The following is a 13,046-nucleotide window of genomic DNA, read 5'->3' on the forward strand; positions in this document are numbered from 1 at the left end:
ATGCCAAAAATTTGAATATTTAACATAAGTTCTTATGCGAAATGCTATGATACATACCTTACAATTGAATTACGGGTGAAAAAATGCAAATGGTAAGATGGGAAAAATATAGACATTTACTTGAATCATTAATTAATCGATGAGAGAAAGAAAAAAGTAGGGTACAGCACAATTCACAGAGAAATAAATTATCAAACATAAGAAGTTCTGACTTGTCTTCCGTCCAATCATAAATGCGAAGGAGTAATGGCAAATGACCATAAAGATGTTTGTATAGTTGTTACGATATCAATTGGAACCTGTGAATCTTAAAGCACAGGACCGTCTGCACTTCTCTTGAAATTTTTTCCTATGTTTTAGCCGTGATCTGTCTCTTAATTTACACTCAAATAGCTATTGGGCGAGTCCGGTATGGTTAGACCAGTCCACCTGATGTAGAATCGACGGCGGCACACTGCTCGTCAAACCACCTTTATTGGTTCACTAGGTCATAAATAATTTTTTGCATGGTATTCTATAATTAGTTTGGTGTCGAACGCGATTCACTTGGCTTTGCCAGAGCAGTGCTTGGCGTGGTATATTTATTGTTGGTATAATACGTATTATTAATTACACAGACCAACAAAATTTAACTTTTTTTTTGGAAGCAGAAACTTTAATAATAATATTAAATAATAACAAAGGTCAACAAGGGTCAAGAAGCAGACACGCTAATATACATTCTCGAAGGATTTAGGTGCCCTGAATCCGAATCTGGCAGCAGAATTCCTCTATCATGTCAGGTTTTTGAGATATCCTAACCTAAAAGTGCAAAAAACACTGTTTTTCGTCATATTTTCGTCATATTTGAGGTTATGTAGTAATGCCATCTATTATTTTTCAAAAAACTAATACATTGAATCTAGAAGTACAAGGCTCCCTCCTTCGAATGCCGTTGAGTTTGCTCAAATATCTTTTTTTTTTTTCGTTGATATATCACATGTTGAAATTTTTAAGTTTCTCAGTTTCTTAATATGCGAAAATCTATTAAGGATCCCTTAGACATCAAGCAGTCGATTGCAATTCAGAAACTTCATACCCATACTGTTTGTGGGTTTGGAGTTGGTGGGCTTGGGGTTCGTAAGCTTGGAGTTAGTAGGTTCGGGTTTTGTGGGATTGGGGTTTGTGGGTTTAAGGATTGTGGGTTTGTGGATTTGGAGTTTGAGTTCATATGTATTGAAAGTTTCTGAGTATGAAGTTTCTGAACTGCAATCAACTGTTTGACGTCTAAGGATCCTTAGTAGATTTTCGCATAATAAGAAACTGATAAACTTAGAAATTTCAACATGTGATATCCCAACAACAAAAAAAAGGAAGATATTTGAGCAAACTCAATGGCAATCGAAAGAGGGAACCTTGTACTTTTAAATTATATGTATTTTTTTTGAAAAAGAATAGATGGCATTACTTACATAACCTCAAATATGACGAAAAACAGTGTTTTTTGCACTTTTAGGTTAGAATATCTCAAAAACCTGACGTGATAGAACAATTCTGCGGTCAGATCCGGATGTGTCTGCATCTTGACCTTGTTGACCTGTGTTATTATTTAATATTATTATTTGTTCATATCGTAACCAGTAAAGGGTAACAGTTATTAAAATAAATATTATATGTAATTATCTAGTAATTTAGCATGGCTTTTTGGAGACCCTTTGAAACGGAAGATCACGAAATAATCCGGGAAAATCTCAAAATAGTCGAGCCGGTTTTTGTCAAAAGCATCGAAACAAACTCAGTTTAAAAACAAAGATTTACACGTACAAGGTCAACGTATTATTTTAAATATATACGAATGTTTGAAAAGAGAAAATAGTGAACAATGTGAAAAAAAAATTAGAAAAAGGATTAGCGAATTAACTAAGATATCAAAAACGACAATTTATCGCGTAATTGAAGGAGACGTTATTAATCACGGTACAAAGAGGAAACGGAAAAATATAAAATTAAAGAACATTGACGATCTTCCCAGAGATGTAATATGGCGCACAATATGTATAATGAAAATAAAGTTCCTACTTTAAACATGATTCGAGATAAATTAAGCGATTATCCTGATTATAATTATAAATCTTTAGATACTTTACGACATGTTTTATTACAATGCTGTTTTAAACATAAAAAATTTGATAATCATATGATAACTATGGAATCACGACGTATAGTTGCACTTCGGGAAGATTATTTACAAAAAAATTAGAGAATATCGTAGGAATATAGCTCGGAATATAATATATCTGGACAAGACATGGCAAAATTTTTCTGGACGCCTATGGATTCCATAGAGTTTATGAGTTAAATGTTGTTATGCGGTTCCAACTGATATCGTAACAACTATAATACGGTTAGTACTTTCTACGTGAGATATTAGATTTTATTGGAATCAAAATAGAACTTTTAGAATAAAGTGTTAAAGTTTATTAAGTTTAATTTGATAATAAAATTCAAAAAGGTATTTAGTGACGTTATTTTTTTCGCATCTAATAATGATACGGTGTGTTTGTGTGTTTACATTATTAAATTTGTGTAATACGAAAACATATGTGTATGAGTCAAGAACGATAAGATTTGACAACAATACATGCTGTAATTGGGTATGTGCTCATGGTTGTGAGGTTACATTAGCATGTTCAGTAACGGTGTATAAAAATTACGAAAGAAAAGTTGAAACTTGTATGTGTTTATAAAGGTAAAAGATAGCTTTCGTAAAAATGTAACCCCTATTCAGAGTTATATCCTGTATATCAGTTCCTGCACATTAACATTAACACATCTTTTTTTTACTTAATGATATCAACACGATTTTTAATAAGTGCTATCATATAAAAGTACACTTACCCTTGTCGATAAAGCTCCTCCTCTTCTAACAGGTATCCCAGGGATGAAACTGCCGGGGGTAATTCAACGTCGTTCTTTGGTCGCGGTGGTTCTCCTTTAACCAAAGGATGCCTGTAAATATATCCTGTGCGGAATCCAGCGTTGTCCAACATTCTCATGAGCGCTTCGAATTCCACACCGCCAACTCTCCATTTGCGCTCCACCTTCCCTTCTAAAATCGATGGCTGATCTGGTCTAGGCGTGCTCTCTGGTGCTTTATGAGCTGCATCGTAAATTCTCTTCCTAATCTCGTCGTTTAGTAAAATTAAATTATCTATCCCTACTGGAAGTAGTTTGAGCTGGGATTCAGAGGCAAGGACGGTATTTCTGGCATTGTAGAAGGCTTCTTCGATCGTCTCCCCACAGCACAGCGCTCCTTGGTTAGATAAAAGTAGAACTTTATTGATCGGTCCCAGGTTCCTAGCTAATTTGTCTTTTTCCTCGGGATCGAGATAACCGCCGAGGTAAGTGTGTGTGCTTACTTCTCCTATTACTACGGATTCCTGACTCAACGGCATGAGGCCCTGTTTAAGAGAAGAGACTGCTATAACCGAAGGTGTGTGGATATGAATAATACATTTGATATCAGGTCGTGAGGAGTGCACTGCGGCATGTAGTGAAAACGCTGTGATATTGACAGAGAAGTTTGTGGTGCCCTGTTCTATGACACCACCTTGCATATCTACTTTTATTAAACTAGAGGCAGTAACTTCGTGAAAGAGCATTCCGTAAGGGTTGACCAAGAACTGTTCGTCATCTTGGTTCAACCGGGCAGTTATTAAAGTTGTGGATCCATGAGCCCAACCATACAAATCGATCAATCGGTACAAAGAAGCCAGTTTGCATCGTAATATTTTCTCTCCTTTAGAATACCCCATGGCCTCAATTCCTCTTATGTCATTAATCGGTATTACACAATTCGAGCTTTTGAAAACATTTCCTGCTTGTTTATTGACTCCCACCATATCCGAAATCTGCTGCAATAATCCGCTTGGACCCGAGCCGTCTTTCAATTGTGTTTCGATTATTCTTTCAAGTTCTTCCCTAAATACCTTGCTGTTCATTATGATTTCCACTCTCTTTCTCCTCTCCATCTCTCTGACGTCAGCGTCGATATCAACCGGTCTCATTTTGGCTCTTTCATCGTCATCCAGTCCATCTATAACACCGTTGGTTTGAGGCGGAAGCTCCGCCTGGCTAGTATCCGTCATTTTTTAAGATCTGCAAAAAAGAAAAGGTATAAATGTATGAATCTTTTAAGAAATGAATTACAGAAATAGCTTATATCAAAAAAAATTTAAAATATGTAAATAAAATGCAGACTAAAGATAATTTAAATCATATATTTTTCCAGTATCAATTAAAAACTATATATTAAGCATAATCAGAGTATATTATACCCGGATTACGCTTCAACTTGTAAATTACTGAGTTTTTTCTCTATGTATTGTAAGTATAGTATTATTTCTTTGCGTTTTCAATTACTCTATACCTACTAGAGTATTTTTCTTCAAAATTTTGATAGTGAAATAAATATTGGACAATTATAAATTATTATTGACATTAATACCATTGCCAGCGTAAGAGTAAGGGAATGAGTTATACTTTAAATTTTACATTAATTATACAGCGTGGTAAAAAAGTTCTGCATAAAATTCATATTTTCGTTAAACAATTTTTTTTTTCGAAAAACGGTGAAACCCGTCGATTTTTATTTGATCCAGGGCACCTTGTTATGTGGAAAAAATTTTTTTTCGATAATCCACTTACGGCAGCGATGACATAATTTTTTTTTTTAAATGACAACGCATATTTTTTCGTTCGAAATTGATGACTGATAATTTCCTAAACAACGGTGTGAAAATTTCGACGTCTTACATAACAATTTTTTTTAGAAAAATGCACCTTAAGTTCTTGAATGCAATAATTTGCTGTTTACAGATCAAATGCCTTAGAAAAAAATTTATTCGGCAGAAAGCATTTCAGATAACTTAAGTTGCCACTGGTGTTATGTAATATTTGCGGAATTATTCATCAGATATTGTCAGGATCCTGATTAAACTGCAAAATTTAGAACCAAGTTCAACCGCACAAAATCCAAATAGTATGTAGCAAATTAAGGTCGACTTTTTGTCTTCGAGTTTGCCGATAAATTCCTAAAAAAAAAAGATCCAAAGAAATGTTTACTTGAAAGGAGTAGATTACCTGAAATATTGAAGACTAAAAATCAGTACCGATTTAACATTCTTTGGTGAAATCGTTTAATTCGAAATGGCAAAACTTAGTGAACGCGAAAGAATTGATATTTTGAGGATGATTGGTTTCGGCGATAAGTTACGAACCCATCAAGAAGCTTGCCAATTATTTAATGCAACGTACCCTGACAGACCACCAATTACGCAATCTACGGTTAGTAGGGTACTGGCAAGGTTTGAGGAAACTGGTAGTGTGAAAGATGCTCCTCGTGCGGGTCGTCCTAGAGTAGATGATGAAACTAGATTGAATATCCTGGTGGAGCTCCAGGACAACCCTCATTCTAGTACAAGGTCGATTGCATTGAACAATGATATTTCACATGTAACTGTGGTGAACTTTCTCAAAAAAGAGAAATTTCACCCCTATAAGGGTCACTTGATACATGCATTGACTGAGGACGACCCAGACCGCCGTCTCCACTTTTGTGAAGATTTAATGCATCGATGTAACGGAGACCCCGACTTCCTCAAGAACATAATTTTTTCTGACGAGGCTACTTTTTATCTTAATGGATCGGTGCATCGACATAACTGCCGGTATTGGTCTCAGGAAAACCCGCACTGGGTGCAAGAAGTAGATCATCAGCACCCCCGAAAGGTGAACGTTTGGGCGGGAATAATAGGGCGTCGTATTTTAGGCCCGTATTTTTTCGAGGAAAATTTAACTGCTGCTCGCTATTTGGATTTCCTGCGGTTCGATTTGGTCCCAAGCTTAGCAGAGTTATTCCCGAACAACGAGGATCCTGATATTCCTGAGGAAAGAATTTGGTTTCAGCAGGATGGTGCACCGCCCCATTATGGAGTGCAAGTACGGGAGTACTTGAATAACACGTTTACTGGCCGGTGGATCGGGCGACGCGGAACAATCGAGTGGCCTCCGCGTTCGCCTGATTTAACACCTCTAGACTTTTTTTTGTGGGGCTATTTGAAATCGCGTGTGTACACAAACAGACCAGGTGATTTGGAAGAACTTAAAAACCGTATTCGTTTTGAAATAAATCAAATCGACCCGGGAATGCTTGAACGAAGTGTAGACGGCGTTTACACACGCTTAGGACAATGCCAAATGGTACAGGGTGGGCAATTCGAACAATTTCGCTAGACTTACACAAACATTAGTGTAATTTTACTCGTTTGAAATGTAATTTTGTCAACTTTGTCCTTTTCGGAGCCATTAATAGTGTAAGTAGACAATTATCACTTATAAGAACTTAAGGTGCATTTTTCTAAAAAAAATTGTTATGTAAGACATCGAAATTTTCACACCGTTGTTTAGATAATTATCACTGTCATCAATTTCGAACGAAAAAAATATGCGTTGTCATTTAAAAAAAAATTATGTCATCGCTGCGGTAAGTGGATTATCGAAAAAAAATTTATTTCCACTTAACAAAGTGCCCTGGATCAAATAAAAATCGACGGGTCTCACCGTTTTTCGAAAAAAAATTTGTTTAACGAAAATATGAATTTTATGCAGAACTTTTTTACCACGTTGTATATACTTTTACATTTATTGTAGACAGATATTTCACACAGTTTAAGTTCCGGTTTCACCATAATGTAAAGATATATTAATTTCTTTAAAGACTATTAAGGAAAAAAATATGTTTATATTAAAAAAATATCTATTTGTAATTGTTTCCGTACCTCATTTATTTCTATTTTTAGGAATACCACGGGAATGTTGTACATAGTTTACAAACATTTATTTTCCGTAAACAATTTAGTGTGGATTATTATTAAGACGTTTAACTAACTTTGTATTATTGTAGGAGATAATATTCAGCAAAGTTTTATAATATAATGATCTAGTACGTACTTAAATAAAGTTTAATGCACTTTCACAAATAAAATAACTTGTATAAATAATTTATCAGAACAATAATGCCATAAAAGTATGTTACATATTACGTGTACACAAATATAAAATAAATATTTAAATCGTAATTGTTTTTATAAAGTATTAGTCATAATTATTTATAGGCCAAACGTTTAAACAAATATAAATTTGTTGATTCAATGTCCATATATGTAAGTGGAACAAAGAACATATTTTTATTTTTTTATGTGGTTATAAATTTATTATCATTAAAGTTTTTATATTTCAAAATTATTGTTAAACATTATGGGTTACACTGAAGTATAAAAATGAATAAATAAAAAATAATAGATAAAATAAGACTAAAATGATTAGGAGCAGGTACCTAATCTAATGCATTTTACCGCTGAAACTTATTTTACTTGAAATAATTACAAATGTTACAAACTATACCTACTCGACTATAAACATTTGTAAACATGAAATAAAGGTCGATTTAATACACCATCTAGCAAACAATGTGGAATTATATTTTCATTTAAGTATTTAGACCAACTTTGGCAATAGTGTACCTTTTTTACATCGATTGAAACTATGTATTCAATAATATTAGACTATTCAAAAAACATATTTAGCTCATGATGAACAATTCTGCAATATATTTTTTTGGGCTCAAAACGGTATTAGATATTTCAATAAAATCATCTGCAAAATTTTAAAGAAGTTTGTAGAAAGGTTCCATTTTATTTCAGTTTGAACGAAAAACAAATAACGATGACGCTACGTACACATATACATAACACAGTATGTGTATTTCGTTAAGACCTGGCTAAGATAAGAGAAAGATGTAATTGTGCTTTTATTTAAACTATAGAAATGGAGTAATCTCTTTGCTACCTTATTTATACACCTCTATAAATTGTTTTGTGAGTTAGATAAAACAGACATTAGTAACAATAAATAAACTTCAAAGTATGAGTACAAATTACTTTAGTTTTGCCACCACTACTAAAATATTGAAAACTTTGAGAAAAAACAAGTTGTAGCATTAAACAAATATTTTTTCAATATTTAATTTTGAGCTCATCATTTACTCATTCAGTCAAAACGGAGTTTCATTTATTTAAAAAAGCTTATAAAATCAGTGTAGTGGTTCAGATAGCAATAAATACATGAAAATAAAATAATTTTTGATGAAATTCCAAACTTCTGCTCTACTCATACTTTAGTTTAATTCGGTTACAGATAAAAAAACTTGAATCCAGGCCACCTAAACACATTATATAAAATTGCCGAATAGTTTTTAGTAAAATATAATTTAAAAGAATCAAAGCATATTGTAATATACGAAATTTTGAATAGAATGATGCCTCAAATTAGGTCATTGAAAAATTTAAACTGCTAGCAATTTTTCAATTTACTTTGATTGAATGTGCTCGGTATGAACAACAAAACCATAACAAATAGTTAATTTGAATCAATATATGACGCACTAAACCACAAATGCATCCATTTATGCATGTATAATATATAATTGCATTCACTCTTTGGAATTTAAATAAACGAACAGCTTTTAAATAAAATGGTTTACTCCAACTACTCTAAGAAATATACAAGGTGTTAATTAAATATGTCGACAATTTTTAAGGGGCGATTCTTTGATTGATTTTAAACCAAAAAGATTATATAAACAAGGGTCTGGTTTTCGAGACACAGGGTGTTGAAATGAAAAGAAACTACCTTTTCCAAAATGTTTGATGTAGAATAAAGATAAACCATTAGCTTCAGTTTGATCGTTCTCTTCAATGTTATTGCAAAATGGTAAAATATTTCTCAAATTCCAATATCCTCTACCCAAAAACTGTCAACCTTTTTGGATTAAAATAATTCAGAGATTTGACTCTTCAAGATTGCCGACGTGCTTAATTAACACCCTGTATATTTACCACATTTTGCTCATTGTAATAAAAAGCAGGTTAATAAAAAATGTTTTTTAAAGCCTCTTTTATAAATATTTAATCAAAATTACAGATGCAGATTATTCCTCGATTATACCGTAAATGGAATCTTGCCAAGAGAAAACCATATCGATTTTTGTTGCCGTCTTCTGTGCCCCAATAAATTTATTCAAGTAATTATCCCACAATTAACTTCAGTGGTCATATACCATATCAGCAAAGAACTGATTTAAAAACTATTATGGTTCATTAAGGAAACATGTAATGTACATTACAGATACAGATCTAGTTTTTTCTGATCATTACGATCCATGATTACTAAGTACTTGAAAAAATGTCATGTTGCGTGAAACTACTGTATATATTTTTAACATTACTTTGTTTTCCTATTTAATCCGACAGATATAAGATTCTCTAGCGAATATAAGAATTGAATAAACCCTAATAGTAACGCCAAAAGCATACAGACGGTACTGTTGAAAAATTCTGTAGACTTATCACCACCTGAGATTATTAAGAAGGTGTTAAACATTAATGTAACATGAGAAAAAATAATATATATTTTTAGGAAATGAAAAAAAAAGTGTTACAATATGCCCTTGAAAATATAGCACATGCACAAATATTTATACTGATGACACTAGTATACATAAAATAGTAATTTTAAATCGTGATATGAAAGAAAGTTCAACCTATGGAATTTTAGAACTTTTACGTAAAAATAAGTGGGTACATTATTAAACAGATTTACTTCTGTAATGACTAATTTTTCTACTAATATAATTTGCCGGTCATGATGACTTGTGGAACAAAAAATATAGGTACCTACAATAAATTATCTACATAAGTTAAATAACATTTTTTAGAGACTTAGTAGATTACTTAATTCTGTAAAAATGAGTCGGCTATAAGACAAAATTATTTAATACATACTTTGAAATAAAATTTTAATTTGACAGGTATACAGAGTATTTGTAAATAAGTGCGAAATATTTTAGGTGGTTATCGAAGTTATTTTGTGAAAAAAGACCAAATAATCGTAGGTCGAAACATGCTTCGTTTCCGAGATACAGAGTGTTTAAATGTTAATTTTTTATTTATTAATGTTAATTATTTCAGCGTTTTAGAGATATTGACCCGAAATTTGAAAAACGCTTTGGAGGGATAAATATGCATTTTTTTGGCGTGATCCGAATTATTTCTACTTGTACCAATGACGTTTGTGCGAGAATGCCACAACCTTTTTAAATAAAAAACAATGGTACGCCACTGACTTTTTCCCGTTTTCATATTTTTTTAAAAATATGTCATCAATTCTGAATGAAATTGGTCTCTTCAATTTTTTTCGTAGGATGCACCGTAAGTCGTATATGCTTCGTACAGAGATACAGAGTGTTTAAATTTTAATTTTTTATTTATTTTTATTAACTATTTCAAAATTTTTTAAAGATAGTGACTCGAAATTTGATGGTTGTATTTTATTTAGAAATACTGACAGCAATCTACTAGCTAATGTAGCAATAGAAATTAAAAATACATAACTTAACAATAAAATATGTTTTATTTTTTCCTCAAAAAACAAAATTTCATTAGGTATTGAAAAAGTTAAAATTATACTATTTGCTATTGATTAAGCCACTGTTAGGATTATTTCAGTCCTCTGATACATGTAAGAAAAATAAATTAGTCACTACCAAAACAACACTACAAAAACACAACACTACAACATTACAACAATACTGCAATACTACCACACTACTGCACTATTACTACTACACTACAAAACTACAACATTAGAAATATTTCAATGAAAATTAGCAATGTAGTTAGATTATGTGTAAAAAAAATATGTCAGTTAAAAAATATTTTTATGTTTTAGTTTATACCAAAAACTAACATCAAATATTCAATACAATAACAACAATTCCATAAAAAGGATTATATTTTTAATTGATTAAAATATTCATTCTTATTATAATTGCAACAAATTAAATGCCAATATTAATTATTATGCATTAATATCATAAAGATTAATGTAAATAATTAATTAAATATTATTAATAGGAGATACTTATTTATTAAATACAACAATAAGAATTAATTTATGTAACGGAAATATAAATTCAGATACATATAGAATGTCCCACTTACGACAGATTCTTCCACACCTTTGGTAATATCAATCATACAAACATGTTTCAAATAAAGTTGTACCAAATAAATTTTTTCACATTGTAAAATTGTTTTCTCGCAAAATATATCCCAAAAAAATTATTAAAATGGAAAGAAAATTAAATCTTACATTGTCAAATTTAAAATAAGGTCCCATTAAAAAATCAAGTTATCCATATTCCAAAACATGGAACTTCTAGCATCCATAACTAGGTACTATGTTTTTGTTTGAAATAATATGAAGTAACTAATGCAGACAGATTATTCTGCTTGAACTGCAACTTGCCGTCACGTTTAGTCTCGAGGATATTTGATATTCTCGTAAATACAATTTTTTTAAACATCAAATGACACGGAGACGGTACGTTTTAAACACAACATTTATTTATCAAAGCATGCTCTAAGTTCACTGAAAAATTAAAAATTATAATAATATGCTCGGTGTTTCATATCGAAAAATGACGCTCAGAAAAAGTAGAACAACCTGTATAATTCAAAATATGCAGAAAACAATTTGAAACACTTTTTTTATTAATTTTACCAGAACTACGAAAAAATCCGTCTAAAATGAGGCACCTTGTATATAAAGAAAAAGAACTGTTCTAGCTTATTTTTATTTCGTTTTATAATAACCTTTATTGTATTTTGATTCCAAATTAATTGTCGAAATAAATATTTTATGACGCAAATCGTGAATGGGCTATCAAATAGAAAGTCGAATTTTATGAAGAACAATTTTATAAGCTATTCTTTAATCTTGTATGACACGACAGTAATCTGCATAAACATTGTATGTTTTTTCTTTTACATTTATAAAGCAACATATTATATAATGAAAGCTGCATTTACAGTACAAGTATGAGCAGTTGAGTTAAAAAAAGTTAAGCGTTCAATTATCAAATCAAACAACAAAATAGGCTAAGTTTATTTAACTTAATTGCAAAAAAAAAATAATAGCAACTTAAAATTGCCTTTTCATGTTTTCAAAACTTCTTGTAGCTTGCATGCAATGATAACCTTCCATAAAAATCTGATTTCTTTGTTATGTTTAAAATTATTGTATTACTTAAATTAAAATAGAGCAAATCCAATTTTTAGTTCTAAATTAGGATCAAAACTTGATTCAATTACTTTTTTAATTGTTTCATATAATTTAAAAAAATTGTTTCTGAATAAAATATTTTGCTATAGTCCGCATCCAAAGGCTGTATTTGTTAAAATAGTTAGCGTTAAAATAGTTGTACATGGCATGCCTCACAAGACTTATTATTTACCGTTAAACAATTATAAAGTAACTTAAATATATAATTTACTTTCCCACTAACGCACCAGTTTGTTAGAATTAGCAAGCCTTTAATTTGTTGAGTATAAAGGAAGATTTTTATATATTATCAAACTGTTAGGTCAAATGTTTATAACGTATGTTTTTTAAAGGTTATTTAACAAAATAATCTCGTCGTATCAGCGCCAAAAATAAATAAAATGTTTTTAAATGACATAACTGTAGTCTGTTTGGAAATGAAAGAGAGTAATAAAACTCCGAGATAAGAACCGGCCATGGGCGTGGTAATGTTTCGTTTCAGGTAATTATCGGGTAACACTAATGCTAACAGGTAATGGGTGTACATTAGTATATTTTACTGGATACATCATAGGGCAGGAGCCAGTGTATTGTGACAGATCAATCCAGTCTTAGAGCTGAATATACGAAGACGTGCTAGTGCAGTAGAGTAAAATTCGACTTGTGTTTAGTGACTATTGTGCCAGTGGATATATTATTGTTTGGGTAAAATGTCGAGCTTATCAGATTACGTACCTGCTAAACGCGTGAAAAGATGTGCGCTGTCTCAGAATGAGAAGATTATTATATTAAATGTATTTAATGCATTGAAACACCAAAATCCTACCAACAGTGTTGACGACATC

At 31.4% G+C, this 13,046-nt stretch overlaps 1 protein-coding gene across 3 annotated transcripts in view; it reads right to left on the reverse strand.

Moving 5' to 3' along the window:
• LOC108906849 (protein hu-li tai shao) overlaps positions 1-13,046 on the reverse strand; it is a 78,183-nt gene that overhangs the window by 22,145 nt on the left and 42,992 nt on the right. For all 3 annotated transcript variants that reach the window (XM_018710270.2, XM_018710269.2, XM_018710271.2), the window contains exon 2: positions 2,878-4,137. In XM_018710270.2, coding sequence (XP_018565786.1) covers positions 2,878-4,127 — 1,250 coding nt within the window. In that variant the 5' untranslated portion in view covers positions 4,128-4,137. The remainder of the gene's footprint in view (positions 1-2,877; positions 4,138-13,046) is intronic.

This window comes from Anoplophora glabripennis, unplaced genomic scaffold (assembly GCF_000390285.2).
Source record: "Anoplophora glabripennis isolate ALB-LARVAE unplaced genomic scaffold, Agla_2.0 scaffold174, whole genome shotgun sequence".
Taxonomy (NCBI): Eukaryota; Metazoa; Arthropoda; class Insecta; order Coleoptera; family Cerambycidae; genus Anoplophora; species Anoplophora glabripennis.